The 21,697-nt window shown below is 37.5% G+C and overlaps 1 protein-coding gene across 2 annotated transcripts in view; it reads left to right on the top strand.

Moving 5' to 3' along the window:
- Positions 1-21,697, top strand: part of UBXN7 (UBX domain protein 7) — a gene marked incomplete at both ends in the record, with an annotated part of 60,865 nt that overhangs the window by 30,065 nt on the left and 9,103 nt on the right. For both annotated transcript variants that reach the window (XM_079704642.1, XM_079704641.1), the window contains 4 exons: positions 734-846; positions 11,209-11,355; positions 12,700-12,790; positions 13,446-13,573. In XM_079704642.1, coding sequence (XP_079560768.1) covers positions 734-846; positions 11,209-11,355; positions 12,700-12,790; positions 13,446-13,573 — 479 coding nt within the window. The remainder of the gene's footprint in view (positions 1-733; positions 847-11,208; positions 11,356-12,699; positions 12,791-13,445; positions 13,574-21,697) is intronic.

The following is a 21,697-nucleotide window of genomic DNA, read 5'->3' as shown; positions in this document are numbered from 1 at the left end:
CATACTACCCAAAGCAGGCACTATTAACATTGTGGCAACAGTTGTTTGGAATAGGTTTATATCTTTCTGTTGAATAAGAATGAGAGTCTTGGTCTTCTCCTTTTAGTGGACTTAATACTGATTTAGCAATGGAATCCTAGAGAAAAGACAGTTATGTTTAGAGAATATATGAGAAACTCTTGAACCACATTTGATTTTGTAATAATTTATAATGAGCTCATTGAAGCACAGATAGGTCTTGTAACTTGAGAGTTGACGTGGAATCCAGGCTGACTCAGGTCATCCAGGGAATCCTGTGCCCTTCCAGGAGAAGATGATAGCCGTAGTCATTCTCTCTCACTGCCATAATCTTTCAAGATTGGGAATGTAGCTAGAAACAACTAGAATGTAGCTAGATAAATTAGGATGAGTTTCAGAAACAGATAAATGAAGATGAAAGTTTTCTTCTGTGCTAAAGTTAGTTTTGAGTATGTGAAGGAAATATTTTGAATAAGTGACTCTTACATAATTTCCACTTTTATCCTTACTTTTGGATAGAGAGCACCAAGTCTTAAGACTCCCTCCCCACCTGACTTTGTATTTTTTTTCAGGGTCAGCCTTAGATCTTTGCATTTGCATTTGAGGTCAAGCACATTGTTCGTTAGTTCTTGCAACTGATACATTTTTTTTTTAATGCAAGATTCATGACTTATTTTATGGCTAATTGAAACTTTCTCATCCTCCTGTGTTGCAGTTCGGCAAGAACAGGAGTTAAGAAATGGAGGAGCAATAGATAAGAAACTAACTACCCTTGCAGATCTATTCCGGCCACCCATTGATTTGATGCATAAAGGCAGCTTTGAAACAGTAAGTTGTTGGAGATTCTAAGCCTGAGCTATGAATCTTTTTGCATTTTTAGTGGTGTCTTCCTTTCTAAGAGCAAAAAAAAGTTTTCAGCATATAGAGAATTGGCATCTTAGTAAGTATGAGATACCTAGAAGATTACATTGATTTATATTTCTTAAAAGTTTATATATTTTTGGGCTTCCCTGGTGGCGCAGTGGTTGAGAGTCCGCCTGCCGATGCAGGGGACACGGGTTCGTGCCCGGTCCGGGAAGATCCCACATGTCACAGAGCGGCTGGGCCCATGAGCTATGGCCGCCGGGCCTGCGCGTCCAGAGCCTGTGCTCCGCAACAGGAGAGGCCACAACAGTGAGAGGCCCGCAAACTGCAAAAAAAAAAAAAAAAAAAGTTTATATATTTTTAATTACTACTTACTACTGAGAATATTGTGTGTGTGTGTTTTGGCCATTTGTGAGTTGTTTGTAGGTATCTTTTACCCATATTTTTATGAGGATCCTAGTGTGTTTTAAAAGAATATCTCTATGGTTGTGGAGTATGTTCTCCCTTAGTTCTTGTTTTAATTTAGCTGAGGCCAAAGGAAAACTTTTGGAGCAGGTTTATATGATTGTCTGCTAAATTATAAGCTTACTGAGGGCAGGGGAACCATGTTTCTTTTTATTTTGGTGATCCGTGGGACCTAGTCTCTAGCATTTAATAGGAACACGGTATTTGGTAAATGAATGCGTTTAGTTAGGATTTTAAATATTCTTCTGTTGAAGTATTCAAACAACTTGCTTTTGTGTGTTGACTATCATGTTAACTCTCTTTTGAATCAGAGGAGCATTTCTGTAGATGTAAATCACTGAAATTTCAGGTAAGTCTTTTCTGTTAGGATAAAGTAGGCCAAACAATAACTGTAAAAATGACTTTAGTAGCTACATATTTAGAAGTGAATTTTGATTGTTTTTTTAAAAAAAATTTTGTCCTTAGACATACTCTTAAACTAGCCTAAATGAAATATTTAGGTTAAGAAATTTAACTGTAAGCTGTTTCTTTTTGAATTCTTTAATTTTCTGAATTGTAAAACCTGAAAGTGTTTGGCCGCATGTAACAAAATCCAGATGATGGAGATTTGCTTAAATGTGTTTCTTTTTGTTGTGTAAATAAAGTTCAGGGAGTCTGGTGTTCATTTATCAGCTCAAAGATGTCAGGTTAGATGTCTCCTCAGTTTTCTTCATCTTTCGTTCATGATCTTTAACATGGTAACTGCCTATCCTTTCTACTGTTCTGGTGATAATATAACCATTGACAGAATAGCACAATATGTAAGACAAAAAGGATCTGAGTTTGTTTTGATGTGCTTTCTATTTTCATTAGCTTCTGTGTTGCTCTGGGGCTTAACTAAATAACTCTGAGCTTGATTTAATTTTGTCACTTTGGGCTCATAAAAAGCAGTTACTCTGCTGCTTGTTATTAAGGGAAAATGTGGATCTTTTTTGATACTGTCATCTGAAGTTTGATTCATTTTGTTAAGTTGTGTCACCTTTTTTCTTTGAATTTTGTGACCTATGTTTTCAACAATCTTCATTTTTTTCATTGATAACACTCAACTTTATCATTTACAAGCCTTTAAATGATATAAACATTCCCAGAAAAAGTAGGCATTTCATTATGACTAATGATATATCCATTAGTTTTATAGAAATTAGGGAAGTAATATGCAAAATTAAGTTCACTGAAACTTAGAGAGGTGAATATTAACAATTAAAAGAATAGTCTGGCTGCTCAGGCAGTACCCACAGGTTTGAATTCGATGTAGATCTAAGCCACAGTTTTATAAGTGTAGAAACTAGACTTCCTTCTTTCTTTCTTTTTTTTAAAAATTAAATTAAATTTATTTTATTTTTGGCTGCATTGGGTCTTCGTTGCTGCACGCAGGGGCTAATCTTTGTTGCGGTGCAGTGGCTTCTCGTTGTGGAGCACGGCTCTAGGTGCACGGGCTTCAGTAGTTGTGGCACATGGGCTCAGTAGTTGTGGCTCACAGGCTCTAGAGCGCAGGCTCAGTAGTTGTGGCGCATGGGCTTAGTTGCTCAGCGGCAAGTGGGATCTTCCCAGACCAGGGCTCGAACCCATGTCCCCTGCATTGGCAGGTGGATTCTTAACCACTGTGCCACCAGGGAAGCTCATAGACTTTCTTATTTCTTAATGTAACTAGAGGTGGACCATGTTCAAGGGTTCTGGCTCATGCTAACCAGATGAGAGATTGATTAATTCACTTGTTCATTCAGTAAATATTTAGCGAGGCCTCCTGTTGCAAGGTCTTGTTCTAGTGGATCGGGATTATGTGTATTGGGGTAAAGATTTAACTATGTGTGAGAGAGACCAGGAATAAAACAAACATTAACTTAAACAAGATAGAAGTCCATGCTGTTAGGATGGTTCTGCTCTATGAAGTTATTAGGAATGCAGTTATTTTGTCCTATTCTGCGAGGTCTTGCTTGCCCTTGTCTACATGATTCAAGGTGGCTTACTACCATGTTTGCTTTTCAGTTAGCATGAAGGAAGGGAGTGACTGAGAAGGGTACACCTTTTCCCTTTAAAGGCACAACCTAGAGGTAATACACATCACTTCTCACATTCCATTGACCAGAACTGTAACAGGGAAGAGCCAAATCTGACTACATGTTGAATCTGTTTATTTTACTTTAACCGTTGCTTTCTGCTGCTTTTGTTCACTAAAAGGATACTGTCTATATATAATGGCCTGCCTCAGGGAACCCTGCCCCTCTGAAAGTTAAACCAAAGTGCCTTTGTTCAGGGAAGCATCCTAACCCTGTCCACCTGTGGATGGCTGCAAGAAAGAAGAAATTAACACATCCCCTCCCCAAGGCTGGCCGTTGCAGGGGATATTTGCAAAACTTAACGGCCTTTTTACTTTACTTCCTCATCTCCTCCCCCCTTCTGTTCTATAAAAGAAACTGGCATCCAAACCATGATAAGGTGGTTCTTTTGAGACACTAGTCTGCCACCCTCATGGTCCACCAGCTTTCCGAATAAAGTCCCTTGCCTCAACACCTCATCTCTGGATTTATTGGCCTGTCGTGCAGCGAGCAGAGCGAGCTTGGACTTGGTAACAGAACTTAGCAATGTGGCCACACCTAGTTGCAAAGGACACTAGGAAATCAGGATGCTTAGCTGAAAATCGGAGATTCTATTTTTTTAAAATTTTATTTATTTTTTTATACAGCAGGTTCTTATTAGTCACCCATTTTATACACATCAGTGTATACATGTCAGCCCCAATCACCCAATTCATCACACCCCCCCACCCCACCGCTTTCCCTGCTTTGTGTCCATACGTTTGTTCTCTACATCTCATTTTCTGCCCTGCAAACCAGTTCATCTGTACCATTTTTCTAGGTTCCACATATATGCGTTAATGTACGATATTTGTTTTTCTCTTTCTGACTTACTTCACTCTGTATGACAGTATCTAGATCCATCCATGTCTCAACAAATGACCCAATTTCATTCCTTTTTATGCTGAGTAATATTCCATTGTATATATGTACCACATCTTCAACATCCATTCATCTGTCAATGGGCCTTTAGGTTGCTTTCATGACCTGGCTATTGTAAATAGTGCTGCAGTGAACATTGGGGTGCATGTGTCTTTTTGAAATGTGGTTTTCTCTGGGTATATGCCCAGTAGTGGGATTGCTGGGTCATATGGTAGTTCTATTTGTAGTTTTTTAAGGAACCTCCATACTGTTCTCCATAGTGGCTGTATCAATTTACATTCCCACCAACAGAGCAAGAGGGTTCCCTTTTCTCCACACCCTCTCCAGCATTTGTTGTTTGTAGATTTTCTGATGATGCCAGTTCTAACTGGTGTGAGGTGATACTTCATTGTAGTTTTGATTTGCATTTCTCTAATAATTAGTGATGTTGAGCAGCTTTTCATGTGCTTCTTGGCCATCTGTATGTCTTCTTTGGAGAAATGTGTATTTAGGTCTTCTGCCCATTTTTGGATTGGCTTGTTTGTTTTTTTAATATTGAGCTGTATGAGCTGTTTATATATTTTGGAGATTAATCCTTTGTCTGTTGATTCATTTGCAAATATTTTGTCCAATTCTGAGGGTTGTCTTTTCATCTTGTTTATGGTTTCCTTTGCTGTGCAAAGGCTTTCAAGTTTCATTAGGTCCCATTTGTTTATTTTTGCTTTTATTTCCATTACTCTAGGAGGTGGATCAAAAAAGATCTTGCTGTGGTTTATGTCAAAGAGTGTTCTTCCTATGTTTTCCTCTAAGAGTTTTAGAGTGTCTGGTCTTCCATTTAGGTCTCTAATCCATTTTGAGTTTATTTTTGTGTGTGGTGTTAGGGAGTGTTCTAATTTCATTCTTTTACATGTAGCTGTCCAGTTTTCCCAGCACCACTTATAGAAGAAACTGTCTTTTCTCCATTGTATATCCTTGCCTCCTTTGTCATAGATTAGTTGACCATAGTTGCATGGGTTTATCTCTGGGCTTTCTATCTTGTTCCATTGATCTGTATTTCTGTTTTTGTGCCATACCATATTATCTTGATTACTGTAGCTTTATAGTATAGTCTGAAGTCAGGGAGTCTCATACCTCCAGCTCCGTTTTTTTCCCTCAAGACTGCTTTGGCTATTCGGGGTCTTTTGTGTCTCCATACAAATTTTAAGATTTTTTTGTTCTAGTTCTGTAAAAAATGCCATTGGTAATTTGATAGGGATTGCATTGAATCTGCAGATTGCTTTGGGTAGTATAGTCATTTTCACAATATTGATTCTTCCAATGCAAGAACATGGTATACCTCTCCATCTATTTGTATCATCTTTAATTTCTTTCATCAGTGTCTGATAGTTTTCTGCATACAGGTCTTTTGTCTCCCTAGGTAGGTTTATTCCTAGGTATTCTTTTTGTTGCAGTGGTAAATGGGAGTGTTTCCTTAATTTCTCTTTCAGAGAAATGATTTTTCATCATTAGTGTGTAGGAATGCAAGAGATTTTTGTGCATTAATTTTGTGTCCTGCAGCTTTACCAAATTCATTGATTAGCTCTAGTAGTTTTCTGGTGGCATCTTTAGGATTCTCTATGTATAGTATCATGTCATCTGCAAACAGTGACAGTTTTACTTCTTTTCCAATTTGTATTCCTTTTATTTCTTTTTCTTTGGAGATTCTATTAAGGAGAAGGGAAAAATGGGTATTTGTTACCTATAAGCAGTTTCTGCCACAGGGAGGTTGTGGTAAACAAATTATACAAAGTCCTTTGCCATCAAAAAATTTATAATCTAGAGGGAGAAACAGACTACCAACAAATAAAAAATAATACCTATATAACATATTTAGTGTATATATATGTATATATTTTTTTATGTATGTGTTTGACACACAGAGAAATTTCAGGTTACAGTAGTTGCTGGGCGAAAGAATAAAATAGAATAAGGGAAGGACAAAGAGAGGACTATTCTGTTTGGGGATATTAAGGTGCATGTGCTCATACAGGCAAATGAAAAGCAAGGTTGATTTCATAGGTTTCACACACTTTTATAATTGTGATGAGAGAGGACTGATTCAGATTGGAAGATGAGGATATATTTCTGAAAGAATGAGATTTGAGTAGAAACCTGAAAGAAGTGAGGGAATCTAAACCATAGAAGGGTCTTAGGGAAGAGCAGAAAAACAGTTAAGTGTAAAGGCACTGGTGTTGGAAAGAGCTTGGGCATATTTCTGGTACAGCCAAGGAAACCAGTGTAGCTGGAGCTGAGTGAGCAAGGGACTAGGGTGAATAATCTGACCTGGGCAAGGGAATATTTCTTAGGTTTTCTTCTTTCCCATTAGCATGTAAGTTCCATGAACACAGGGATTTTGTTTTATTTATTGTTGTGTATTCACAGTGCATAGAGGGGTGTCAGGCACACCATTGCCCCTCATTAAATCTTTGTTAAATGATTGAGTGGCATAATCTAGAGTATATTGTACAGAAATAATGAGAACAATTTCCATAATATTCCTTATTTTCATAAGAAATACATGTTTATTTGTTAAAATTGCCATTCAGGGCTTCCCTGGTGGTGCAGTGGTTAAGAATCCGCCTGCCAGTGCAGGGGATGCAGGTTCAAGCCCTGGTCCGGGAAGATCCCACATGCCACGGAACAACTAAGCCCATGCTCCACAACTACTGAGCCTGCACTCTAGAGCCTGCAAGCCACAACTACTGAAGCCTGTGGGCCTAGAACTTGTGGTCCACAACAAGAGAAGCCACCTTAATGAGAAGGCTGTGCACCACAACGAAGAGTAACCCCCACTCGCTGCAACTAGAGAAAGCCCGCGTGCAGCAACAAAGAGGAAATGCAGCCAATAATAAATAAATAAAATAAATTTATAAAAAATAAATATAAAATATAAAAATTGCCATTCAATTGCACATGGACCTAGTCCTACTAAGAGTACTTTGTTAATTTCAAAAGTACTTGCTATAGGGGCTTCGCTGGTGGCACAGTGGTTGAGCGTCCACCTGCCGATGCAGGGGACACAGGTTCGTGCCCCAGTCTGGGAGGATCCCACATGCCGCGGAGCGGCTGGGCCCGTGAGCCATGGCCGCTGAGCCTGCGCGTCCAGAGCCTGTGCTCCACAACGGGAGAGGCTACAACAGTGAGAGGCCTGCGTACCGCAAAAAAAAAAAAAAAAAGTACTTGCTATAAATGCAAGTTAAAACATTTTAGTTAAAATGTAAAGAACGGATTCAGTAACAAAATACATAAGATAAAGTTTTTCCTAAATAAACTTTATACATAGCTTATATTTTTATTCAAATTAGGCAAAAATTATAGAAAAAAACCAGCAAGGAAAAATAATACTAGTTTCCATTTACATAAGAAAGTATTGTGCATATTTTAATATATTTCCTTTTTGACTTTATGCATATATATTTATTCAAGCAAATTATTTTTTCCTCTGTATCCTCTTTTCATACTTTCCTGATCTGGGAGAGATGTTAGTCTCTCACTGTTCTCCCATTTTCACAGATAGACCCTGTCACATACCTCTCTATTTGGTATAGCCACACTTGCTCTTGGGTTTCTCTATAATGGCTTTTGAATATTGATTCAGAACAACCTAATGAATTCCAAGAGGAAAGTTTCATCATTTGTCCCATGGCCCACTCTCACCTCTCATCCTTGACTCATGTAACTGGTATACTTAGTGAGATTATATAAGATTCTCTTATGTTACCTCCAGACATTGCTGCTTTGCATGAAATTTGTGTCTTTTATGGGGCCCTTCTCTCTAGAAGTAATTTCTTCTTTTTTTTAATTTACTTAATTGAAGTATAGTTGATTTATAATGTGTTAGTTTCTGCTGTACAGCAAAGTGATTCAGTTATACATATTTTTACATTCTTTTTCATATTCTTTTCTATTATGGCTTATCACAGTATATTGAATATAGTTCCCTGTGCTATACAGTAGGACCTTACTGTTTACCCATTCCACATGTAATAGTTTGCATCTGTTAATCCCAAACTCCCAGTCCATTCCTCCCTCATCCCCCTCCCCCTTGGCAACTACAAGTATGTTCTCTATGTCTGTGAGCCTGTTCCTGTTTCCTAGATTAGGTCATTTGTGTCATATTTTAGATTCCACATACAAGTGATATCATATGGTATTTGTCTTTCTCTATCGGACTTACTTCACTTAGTATGATAATCTGTAGTTGCATCCATGTTGCTGTAAATGGCATTATTTCGTTCTTTTTTATGGCTGAGTAGTATTCCATTGTATATATGTACCACATCTTTATCCATTCACCTGTTGATGGACATTTAACTTGTTTCCATGTCTTGGCTATTGTGAATAGTGCTGCTATGAACATACGGGTGCATGTATCTTTTTGAATTATAGTTTTATTGGGATATATGCCTGGGAGTGGGATTGCTGGATCATATGGTAGCTCTATTTTTAGTTTTTTAAGGAGCCTACATACTGTCTTCCATAGTGGCTGCACCAGTTTACCTTCCCACCAACAGTGTAGGAGGGTTCCCTTTTCTCTACACCCTCTCCAGATTCGTAGGTTTTTTAATGTGGCCATTTTGACTGGTGTGAGGTGGTACCTCATTGTAGTTTTGATTTATATTAGAAGTACTTTCTTAACAACATCTTCCAGTTTCTTTTGCTTGTATAGGGTTTCTCCCAATGTAAACTTCATGAAGGCAGGGATTTTTGTTTTGGTAACTGCTATAAATCCAGGATCTATAACTGTACCTGAAACATGGTAGATCCTCAAATATTTGTCAAATGAAGGAATCTGAATGAATGAAAGTGTGAATGTGAATAAATGAATTTTTAAAAACAATAACAAATGACTCTCCATTGTTTTTGAATTCTGGACTTTTATTATTTTTCAGTGTTATACTTTTTAAAAAAAATATTTATTTATTTATTTGGCTGCACCGGGTCTTAGTTGCGGCATATGGGATCATTGTGGTGGCATGCGGGATCTTTAGTTGCGGCTTGCAGGATCTTTAGTTGTGGCATGTGGGATCTAGTTCCCTGACCAGGAATCGAACCTGGGCCCCCTGCATTGGGAGTATGGAGTCTTAGCCATGGGACCACCAGGGAAGTTCGTTACACTTTTTTTTGGTCAGTGTTGTAGTTGAGGCAGACTTAATAAATTTACTTTATTATAGGGATTACGTACTCTTCAATCTGTCTCTCTAGAGTGTGTTTTTTTTTTTCTTTGTTCTCAAATACTTTTTCTTCAGTTAAAGCAATATAATTACTCATTTATCTCCCATTTATCAAATCTGTGTGCTTACTATAGGCAAGGAATTAACTGGAATACTATTACTTTCTAGAAGCAGAGAGTTATTTTATTAAATTTGTATACTTAAAAATAAGATAAGCTTTTGACCAGTTAATTGTAGCTTTCTGGCTCAATATAGGGCTACTTCCTTTTAGAACTTGGGTTTTCACCTGTGGAATCAGTAATGAATATTATAAAATTATTTTCTGTGGGGGATTTGTACAGAAAAATAGGATAACAATTTTTGTAACATTGTATAAACTTTGTTATAAAATAAAAGATAGTCTTATATTCTCCAGTACCTTGAAAATGATGTATGTTCTTCAGTTGTTGTTAACCTGAGTTAATTGATTCTTAAGATTTTCCCATGTCAAACTGATTTGGAAAAAAATATTGTTCCAGGACAAAATTATTCAAAACTGTGGCTTTCATTTCATTGTTTCTGTGCAAAGGTTTGAGGTAGCATTTGTTCATTTGCTTTTCTGCCATTCTTTTCCAGTTCAGCAATATTTCTTAGGTCATTATGGTGATGAGGAAATGTGAGGCAGAAAAGAAAGTGCACACTCACTCATTCATGATTGATATTTGTGCTATAAATTGGGGAGTCTTTTGGAGATTATTCTGAAACATTCTTTGATCTGTAATCTCAATTTTGAAATACACTCCTAGGGAAACAACCCTGAGAGAAAAAATCCTCAGCAGCTTTTACTGAAAGATTTAGAGTGATTCTATGAAATACCACATGCCTAATAATTGAGATGAATATATTTGGAAATGTTTATAGAAAATGATGTTGAAGAAAATAAAACAACATAAACTAATATGCACATACTAGTTACAACTATTAAAAAGGAGAGATATATGTGTGGATAGGGATTGACAGCACAATAGAATTATGTGACTTGTTGCCCTTGTTTGTGGAATCTTTTTCAGGTAAAGATGTTTACATGTACAATAAAAATCCAGCTACTATAATAAATAACAGTGAATAAAAGGAAAACAGTTCATTTAAATTTGAAAAATGCTTGCAAATGGACAGTATAACTATATACATATAAGCAAAATAATGTAATTAATGGTTTTTTTTAATTTTTAAATTTTATTTATTTTATTTTTGGCTGCTTTGGGTCTTCGTTGCTGCGCGTGGGCTTTCTGTAGTTGTGGCGAGCGGGGGCTACTCTTTGTTGCAGTGCGTGGGCTTCTCATTGTGGTGGCTTCTCTTGTTGTGGAGCACGGGCTCTAGGTGTGCAGGCTTCGGTAGTTTTGGCACGTAGGCTCAGTAGTTGTGGCTTGCAGGCTTAGTTGCTTCGCGGCATGTGGGATCTTCCTGGATCAGGGCATGAACCAGTGTCCCCTGCGTTGGCAGGTGGATTCTTAACCACTGAACCACCAGGGAGGCCTGTAATTAATGTTTAGACACTGAAAGCTATAGATGCCATACTTGGGGAAAAAAACTTAGTATTTATATGGAAAAAGGACAGCTTCTGAATTCTGAAACATACCAGTTACCAAGTAGAAAATGTTTCTAACAATTGCTATGTAACTTTACTCTTACAGGCCAAAGAGTGTGGCCAGATGCAGAATAAGTGGCTGATGATAAACATTCAGAATGTACAAGACTTTGCATGCCAGTGCCTCAACCGTGACGTGTGGAGCAATGAAGCTGTGAAGAATATTATCCGAGAACATTTCATTTTCTGGCAGGTGGGGAGAGTTAATTAAAAATTTTGTAGTATTTTACTTTGGTACATGGGATGTCGGGGAAGAGGAATTGGGTTATAAACTGGAAAAAATTCATAACTGAGTTAAATTTTGACATATGAAGAAGTAAAACCACCCATAATGGCTGAAATAGTAAGGATAAATGAAAGGGCAACAATGAAGGGAAGGAAGAAAAAAGGAACCAAGCCGTGTAAACCATATAGTATTCCTATCTCAGAAGAGTTTGAACGTCTTGATAGAGTGTGCAGCTGTACTGTTCAATAGAAATGTAATGTGATTTAAAATTTTCTAGTAGCCACATTTAAAAAGGTCAAAAGAAACAGGCAATTGATTTAAATATATTTTAAAAATCAATATCTGTAATATAAAACTAATATTAAAATATTGATGAGGTGTTTTGATTTTTTTTTTTTTTTGGTGTTAAGCCTTCAGGATCTGGTATGTATTTTACACTTACAGTACAGCTGTTAGGACTAGTCACATTTCAAATGCTTTAGTAGCACATGTTCTAGTGGCTACTATAATTGATAGTGGGAACTGTAGAAGATCTTGAAGTAATCAAAAAACATTTGACTAAGATGTGGATTTTAGCTTGAGTTTGATAGTCTTTAATTGTATGTCCTTAAACTTGTCACTTAGTCTTACTGGCTCTGGTTTCTTTTTACATAAATTAGCAAGCTAAGGGTAGATGATTGTGCTCCAGTTGTTTATATTATGAAAAATTATAGGGAATTCCCTGGCGGTCCAGTGGTTAGGACTCTGTGCTTCCACAGGGGGCACGGGTTTGATCCCTGGTCAGGGAACTAAGATTCTGTATGCTGTGTGGCACAGCCAAAAAAATTTTTTTTATAAAATAAATACTTCTGAATGAACTTAATCTTTTCCCCACTGTAAGACATGCTATTAATGTTAGTAATTTGCCTGTTCATGTTTTACAGGCCCCTAAATTCAGTAAATTTTTTTCTGAATGGTAACCTTTTATTCAGCGACTGTTGATTGAGCATCTCTTTGCCTAGCAGTATGCTATGCACTTGAGCTTATAATCTTAATATATTGTGATTTATTAAGATATATGTGGTTGAGAGTCAGGAATGAAATAGGTAGACAGATAACTTGAAAAGGAAGAGCAATACCTCTTTGAACTGGGAAAGGAGGAAGAATGGATTGCTATATGTAAGTTTCAGAAGTGACTGAGGGCAGGAAGTGGAGGGAATTCACACTAGGTGGCCTTCATTTTCTCTTTAATTTCTGTTGGTATATAACAAGGATATAGCTAGTACTTTTTTAAGAGGCTGATTTTTTTTTTTAATATCAATGATTTAACAGGTTTATCATGACAGTGAGGAAGGTCAGAGATACATACAGTTTTATAAGCTAGGGGATTTCCCCTATGTTTCCATCTTGGATCCACGGACAGGTAAGGGTTATTTCAGCTTATGGTCTTTAACCTATTATTTAACTTTCAGTTACCTAAATAATCTTTAATACTCGACTGGGTCCAGTTTCAAAATTGTTTGTAGTAATTTAGTTGAAGGGTTATTGTTCATGCTCTTTAGAATTATTTAAACATCTATTGATGTGTGTATTTAGGGAATATGTTTCCAGCAACTTTGGGAGATGGTAGTATTTTATATTTGGGCAGTTCTGTTCTTTCAAAGAATAACTGTTTATCTTCCTTATGATGTGTAAGGAATCCCCTTAGGTCACTAAAATGTTAAGATTGTTCAGGTACTGGTTGTAATCCCACCAAAGAAGCAGAGGGTAGAGCTGGGTTTATTATTAATTGATTGAGTTTTATATAGGTATTGCTTTCTCTGAATCTCTTCTTCCTAAATGGCAATAAATGATACCAGTAGATAAAGTAGTTCCTCCATCATGATGGCTGGGAATCTCTGAGTTTGGTTATAATTAATGTATCCCCTAGGTTATGAAGACACTATGTAACTTAAGCTGGTGTTGGGTGGGGATATGTTCCCAGTAAATTTTAATTATATATATGCTGAAAGAAATACTTAGTGAGAATTCAGAAAGAGTGTTGATTTTATTTCTATATCCTGGTTTTTAATCTTTAGGTCAGAAGCTAGTAGAGTGGCACCAGTTAGACGTATCTTCTTTCTTGGATCAAGTAACAGGATTTCTGGGTGAACATGGGCAACTGGATGGACTTTCTAGCAGTCCCCCCAAAAAATGTGCCCGTTCAGTAAGTATGACTAAAAAGTGGTGATGGGCAGTTAACTGTCACTGTATAGAAGTGTCTTGTGTAAAATGTTTGAGGGTAAGATGGTAAAGATAATAATGTAAGTTGTGGACAGTTACAATTTGTGGCTGCACAACATCTTACATTTTGATAGTTTCCTACGTAAGGGTTCTCTCTTCTCAATGAAATTACAGGATTCATACTTCCCATCTCCTAGGATCAGGCATGTGACCTAAGACCTGGATTTAGAAGTAAACAATATGAATATGTAGCAGTGAGCAGGAAGACTGACCAGCAAGCCTGGTAACAGAAAAACCCACTTCTTCAGGGGCAGCACTGTTTGGACTTTTGGAATCCAGGTCTGAGCAGCAGCGGAAATGGTATTTTTGCTAGAACAACTCTCATGGTGTAATTTGGCATTATTGCTGATTACATACCTTTAGGACCTGGGTCTCAGGCCCACCCAAAGATTATTTCTATACTTAATTTCTATAATATGCTATTGCTAGGCAGACCTATTTGATAATTGATAGCAAGATTAGTTGCAAGTAGGAGACCTTCAAAGATGTGGGAATCTCACATTGGTTGTAGGAACTGTTTGGGTTTGATGACAGTGAGGATAAAACTAGTTACAGAGGATGTGACTTCAGCAGTCCATTATCATGCAGTGATGAAACAGTTCCTTAAGTTATTACCTAGAATAAAGTGTCCACTTAAGGAGAGGCTATGGGTGCTTGCCGTGGTTTGTATAGAATTCTTTTTTTTCCCCCCTCCATTACTCAGAAATTTTACTTAAGTAGAATTCTTTCTTAAGGCATTAAAAAACCCAGGAAGTTTCTGTGATTTCCCTAAGAGAGTTTTCTCATCTTTTACAGTCATAGGCTGATACTGTCAAAAAACAGAGCCTGAGCTTGTGAGTTGATGAATTACAACATAAACTGAGTTTAAAATCTCACTAGATCTCTTATAAAAGTTAAGGGACTTAGTAGGGAAAAGAGTGGGACCATAAAATTGGACAATTACATAGGGCTGATTTGGGTGACTAGCACCTCAGACCCCACTTCTGAACTAAATTCTCTCACTGTTACAAATTTTGATCAACTACGTACAAGAGACACAGCAACAAATAATGGCTTAAACAAGGAAGACATCTTTTCTCAACAAGAAGTTCAGAGGCAAGCAGTCTAGGACTTGACTCTTGTGGATGTCATCAAGGAACCAGGTTCCTTCCCTTTTTTTCCCCCCTCCATCCTTAGTATTGGCTTTTGTCCTCATGGTCACAGTACAGATGCTGTGCTCCCGTATTCCAGCATGGACAAGGAGGAAGGGGGTGGTGTCTCTATTACAGCGGTAAAACAGCCACAGATAAGAGTTCTGCTTGTTTTAGCTGGACACATTTTCTTGTACACAGTTGAGATTCTTTTAATAAGGAAGCAAAGAAGACTGGATGTAAAATAGGAAACTAACAGAGTCCATCATAATGTCATTCTTTAAAATCAGCCTTCATGATACACAGTATTATTATCTGTAGTCAGTCCAAGCCATTGCATGTCACGTGAGCACATCTGTTTGCTTTCTTGTGACTGCTATTTAAGTTTATTTTGAAAAATTTCATAGCTTTGTTGAAGTATAATTAATGTGTAGTAACTGAGTATATTTAAAATGTGCAATTTGACAAGTTTTGATATGAGCGTCTTCTCATGTGCTTTTTTACCTTCTGTCTCTTTTGGTAAAGAGCCTATTCAGATCTCAGGCTCATTTTTCTCTTACTGGGTTGTATATCTCTTTTTTTGTTGGCGGGGGGGCGGCCCGTGCTGTGCAGCATGTGGAATCTTAGTTCCCTGACCAGGGATGAAACCCGTGCCCCTTGCAGTGGAAGCATGGAGTCTTAACCACTGGACCGCCAGGGAAGGCCCCTGGGTTGTATATCTTTTAATTGAGTTGTAAGGACTTAGATATAAGTCCTTTGTTGGATATATGGTTTGCAGATATTTTTTTTTCAGGTTGTTGCTTACTTATTCATTTCATGATGGTGTTTTTGAAGAGCAAATTTTAAAATGTTGATGAAATCCAATTTATCAAATTTCTTTTTTATTTTAACGTTTTTATTGGAGTATAATTGCTTTACAATGGTGTGTTAGTTTCTGCTTTATAACAAAGTGAATCACTTATACATATACATATATTCCCATATCTCTTCCCTCTTGTGTCTCCTTCCCACCCTCCTAATCCCACCCTTCTAGCTGGTCACAAAGCACCGAGCTCATCTCCCTGTGCTATGCGACTGCTTCCCACTAGCTATCTATTTTACATTTCGTAGTGTTTATATGTCCATATATAACCTACCACTCTCTCACTTTGTCCCGGCTTCCCTTCCCCTTCCCCGTGTCCTCAAGTCCATTCTCCAGTAGGTCTGTATCTTTATTCCCATCTTTCCCTGGGTTCTTCATGACCAGTTTTTTGTTTTTTTGTTTTTTTTTTAGATTCCATATATATGTGTTAGCATACGGTATTTGTTTTCCTCTTTCTGACTTACTTCACTCTGTATGACAGACTCTAGGTCCATCCACCTCACTACAGATAACTCAGTTTTGTTTCTTTTTATGGCTGAGTAATATTCCATTTTATATATGTGCCACATCTTCTTTATCCATTCATCTGTCGATGCACACTTAGGTTGCTTCCGTGTCCTGGCTATTGTAGATAGAGCTGCAATGAACATTGTGGTACATGACTCTTTTTGAATTATGGTTTTCTCAGGGTAAATGCCCAGTAGTGCAATTGCTGGGTCATGTGGTAGTTCTATTTTTAGTTTTTTAAGGAACCTCCATACTGTTCTCCATAGTGGCTGTATCAATTTATATACCCACCAACAGTGTATGAGGGCTCCCTTTTCTCCACACCCTCTCCAGCATTTATTGTTTGTAGATTTTTTGATGATGGCCATTCTGACTGGTGTGAGATGATATCACATTGTAGTTTTGATTTGCATTTCTCTAATGATTAATGATGTTGAGCATTATTTCATGTGTTTGTTGGCAATCTGTGTATCTTCTTTGGAGAATTGTCTATGTAGGTCTTCTGCCGATTTTTGGATTGGGTTGTTTGTGTTTTTGATTTTTTTTTTTTTTTTTTTGTGGTACGCGGGCCTCTCACTGTTGTGGCCTCTCCCGCTGCGGAGCACAGGCTCCGGACGTGCAGGCCCAGCGGCCATGGCTCACGGGCCCAGCCGCTCCGCAGCACGTGGGATCCTCCCGGACCGGGGCACGAACCTGTGTCCCCTGCATCGGCAGGCGGACTCTCAACCACTACGCCACCAGGGAAGCCCTGTGTTTTTGATATTGAGCTGCATGAGCTGCTTGTAAATTTTGGAGATTAATCCTTTGTCAGTTGCTTCATTTGCAAATACTTTCTCCCATTCTGAAGGTTGTCTTTTCATCTTGTTTATGGTTTCCTTTGCTGTGCAAAAGCTTTCAAGTTTCATTAGGTCCCATTTATTTTTGTTTTTATTTCCATTTCGCTAGGATGTGGGTCAAAAAGGATCTTGCTTTGATTTATGTCATAGAGTGTTCTGCCTGTGTTTTCCTCTAAGAATTTGATAGTGTCTGGCCTTACATTTAGGTCTTTAATCCATTTTGAGTTTTTTTTGTGTATGGTGTTAGGGAGCGTTCTAATTTCATTCTTTTGCATGTAGCTGTCCAGTTTTCCCAGCACCACTATTGAAGAGGCTGTCTTTTCTCCATTGTATATTCTTGCCTCCTTTATCAAAGATAGGGTGACCATATATGCGTGGGTTTATCTCTGGGCTTTCTATCCTGTTCCATTGATCTATATTTCTGTTTCTGTGCTTGTACCATACTGTCTTGATTATTGTAGCTTTGTAGTATAGTCTGAAGTCAGGGAGTCTGATTCCTCTAGCTCCGTTTTTCTTTCTCAAGATTGCTTTGGCTATTGTGGGTCATTTGTGTTTCCATACAAATCGTGAAATTTTTTGTTCTAGTTCTGTGAAAAATGCCAGTGGTAGTTTGATAGGGATTGCTTTGAATCTGTAGATTGCTTTGGGTAGTATAGTAATTTCCTTTTCTTTTTCTTTTTTTTTTAACATTGTGGTACATGACTTTTTTTTTTAAATTAAATTAAATTTATTTTTTTATACAGCAGGTCCTTATTAGTCATCAGTTTGATACACATCAGTGTATACATGTCAATCCCAATCACCCAATTCATCAAACCACCACCCCCACGCCCACCACCCCCGCCGCTTTCCCCCCTTGGTGTCCATACGTTTTTTCTCTACATCTGTGTCTCAATTTATGCCCTGCAAACCGGTTCATCTGTACCATTTTCTAGGTTCCACATATATGTGTTAATAAATGATATTTGTTTTTCTCTTTCTGACTTACTTAACTCTGTATAACAGTCTCTAAATCCATCCACGTCTCTACAAATGACCCAATTTCGTTCCTTTTTATGGCAGGTAATATTCCGTTGTATATGTGTACCACATTTTCTTTATCCATTCATCTGTCAATGGGCATTTAGGTTGCTTCCATGACCTGACTATTGTAAATAGTGCTGCAATGAACATTGAGATGCATGTGTCTTTTGGAATTATGGTTTTCTCTGGGTATATGCCCAGTAGTGGGATTGATGGATCATATGGTAATTCTATATTTATTTTTTTAAGGAACCTCCATATTGTTCTCCATAGTGGCTGTATCAGTTTACATTCCCACCAACAGTGCAAGAGGGTTCCCTTTTCTCCACACCCTCTCCAGCATTTGTTGTTTGTAGATTTTCTGATGATGCCCGTTCTAACTGGTGTGAGGTGATAACCTCACTGTAGTTTTGATTTGCATTTCTCTAATAATTAGTGATTTTGAGCAGTTTTTCATTTGCTTTTTGGCCATCTGTATGTCTTCTTTGGAGAAATGTGTATTTAGGTCTTCTGCCTATTTTTGGATGCTTGTTTTTTTAATATTGAGCTGTATGAGCTGTTTATATATTTTGGAGATTAATCCTTTGTCCGTTGATTGGTTTGCAAATATTTTCTCCCATTCTGAGGGTTGTCTTTTCGGTTTGCTTACGGTTTCCTTTGCTGTGCAAAAGCTTTCAAGTTTCATTAGGTCCCATTTGTTTATTTTTGCTGTTATTTCCATTACTCTAGGAGGTGGATCAAAAAAGATCTTGCTGTGATTTATGTCAAAGAGTGTTCTTCCTGTGCTTTCCTCTAAGAGTTTGATAGTGTCTGGTCTTCCATTTAGGTCTCTAATCCATTTTGAGTTTATTTTTGTGTATGGTGTTAGGGAGTGTTCTAATTTCATTCTTTTACATGTAGCTGTCCAGTTTTCCCAGCACCACTTATTGAAGAGACTGTCTTTTCTCCATTGTATATCCTTGCCTCCTTTGTCATAGATTAGTTGACCATAGGTGTGTGGGTTTATCTCTGGGCTTTCTATTTTGTTCCATTGATCCATGTTTCTGTTTTTGTGCCAGTTCCATATTATCTTGATTACTGTAGCTTTGTAGTCTGAAGTCAGGAAGTCTGATACCTCCAGCTCCGTTTTTTTCCCTCAAGACTGCTTTGGCTATTCGGGGTCTTTTGTGTCTCCATACAAATTTTAAGATTTTTTTGTTCTAGTTCTGTAAAAAATGCCATTGGTAATTTGATAGGGATTGCATTGAATCTGTAGATTGCTTTGGGTAGTATAGTCATTTTCACAATACTGATTCTTCCAATGCAAGAACATGGTATATCTCTCCATCTGTTGGTATCATCTTTAATTTCTTTCATCAGTGTCTGATAGTTTTCTGCATACAGGTCTTTTGTCTCCTTAGGTAGGTTTATTCCTAGGTCTTTGATTCTTTTTGTTGCAGTGGTAAATGGGAGTGTTTCCTTAATTTCTCTTTCAGATATTTCATCATTAGTGTATAGGAATGCAAGAGAGTTCTGTGCATTAATTTTGTATCCTGCAGCTTTACCAAATGCATTGATTAGCTCTAGTAGTTTTCTGGTGGCATCTTTAAGATTCTGTAAGTATAGTATCATGTTATGTGCAAACAGTGACAGTTTTACTTCTTCTTTTCCGATTTGTATTCCTTTTATTTCTTTTTCTTCTCTGATTGCCATGGCTAGAACTTCCAAAACTATGTTGAATAACAGTGGTGAGAGGGGACATCCTTGTCTTGTTCCTGATCTTAGAGGAAATGCTTTCAGTTTTTCACCATTAAGAATGATGTTTGCTGTGGGTTTGTCATATATTGCCTTTATTATGTTGAGGTGGGTTCCCTGTATGTCCACTTTCTGGAGAGTTTTTATCATAAATGGGTGTTGAATTTTGTCAAAAGCTTTTTCTGCATCTACTGAGATGATCATATGGTTTTTATTCTTCAATTTGTTAATATAGTGTATCACATTGATTTACATATATTGAAGAATCCTTGCATCCCTAGGATAAATCCCACTTGATCATGGCGTGTGATCCTTGTAATGTGTTGTTGGATTCTATTTGCTAGTATTTTGTTGAGGATTTTTGCATCTATATTCATCAGTGATATTGGTCTGTAATTTTCTTTTTTTTGTAGTATCTTTGTCTGGTTTTGGTATCAGCATGATGGTCGCCTCATAGAATGAGTTTGGGAGTGTTCCTGCCTCCACAGTTTTTTGGAAGAGTTTGAGAAGGATGGGTGTTAGCTCTTCTCTAAATGTTTGATAGAATTCACCTGTGAAGCCATCTGGTCCTGGACTTTTGTTTGCTGGAAGATTTTTTTTTTTTTTTTTTTTTTTTGCGGTAAGCGGGCCTTTCACTGTTGTGGCCTCTCCCGTTGCCGAGCACAGGCTCCGGACACGCAGGCTCAGCGGCCATGGCTCACGGGCCCAGCCGCTCCGTGCATGTGGGATCTTCCCGGACCGGGGCATGAACCCGTGTCCCCTGCATCGGCAGGCAGACTCTCAACCACTGCGCCACCAGGGAAGCCCTGCTGGAAGATTTTTAATCACAGTTTCAATTTCATTACTTCTGATTGGTCTGTTCATATTTTCTGTTTCTTCCTGGTTCAGTCTTGGAAGGTTATACCTTTCTAAGAATTTGTCCATTTCTTCCAGGTTGCCCATTTTATTGGCATAGAGTTGCTTGTAGTAGTCTCTTAGGATGCTTTGTATTTCTGCAGTGTCTGTTGTAACTTCTCATTTTTCATTTCTAATTTTATTGATTTGAGTCCTCTCCCTCTTTTTCTTGATGAGTCTGGCTAATGGTTTATCAATTTTGTTTATCTTCTCAAAGAACCAGCTTTTAGTTTTATTGATCTTTGCTATTGTTTTCTTGTTTTCTGTTTCATTTATTTCTGCTCTGATCTTTATGTTTTCTTTCCTTCCACTAACTTTGGGGTTTTTTTGTTCTTCTTTCTCTCGTTCCTTTAGGTGTAACGTTAGATTTTTTATTTGAGATTTTTCTTGTTTCTTGAAGTAGGCTTATATAGCTATAAACTTCCCTCTTAGAACTGCTTTTGCTGCATCCCATAGGTTTTGGATTGTCGTGTTTTCATTGTCAGTTGTCTCTAGGTATTTTTTTATTTCCTCTTTGATTTCTTCAGTGATCTCTTAGTTATTTAGTAATGTATTGTTTAGCCTCCACGTGTTTGTGTTTTTTACTTTTTTTTCCCTGTAATTCATTTCTAATCTCATAGCGTCGTGGTCACAAAAGATGCTTGATATGATTTCAATATTCTTAAGTTTACTGTGGCTTGATTTGTGACCCAAGACGTGATCTATCCTGGAGAATGATCCATGTGCACTTAAGAAAAAAGTATAATCTGCTGTATTTGGATGGACTGTCCTATAAATATCAATTAAGTACATCTTGTTTAATGTATCATTTAAAGCTTGTGTTTCCTTATTTATTTTCATTTTGAATGATCTGTCCATTGGTGAAAGTGGGGTGTTGAAGTCCCCTACTGTGATTGTGTTACTGTCGATTTCCCCTTTTATGGCTGTTAGTATTTGCCTTATGAATCGAGGTGCTCCTATGTTGGATGCATAAATATTTACAATTGTTATATCTTCCTCTTGGATTGATCCCTTGATCATTATGTAGTGTCCTCCTTTGTCTCTTCTAATAGTCTTTGTTT

This window comes from Hyperoodon ampullatus (genome assembly GCF_949752795.1).
Source record: "Hyperoodon ampullatus genome assembly, chromosome: 5".
NCBI classification, from domain to species: domain Eukaryota; kingdom Metazoa; phylum Chordata; class Mammalia; order Artiodactyla; family Ziphiidae; genus Hyperoodon; species Hyperoodon ampullatus.
Note: the sequence above shows the minus strand (reverse complement) of the source record. Positions and strands in the feature narration are given on the sequence as shown.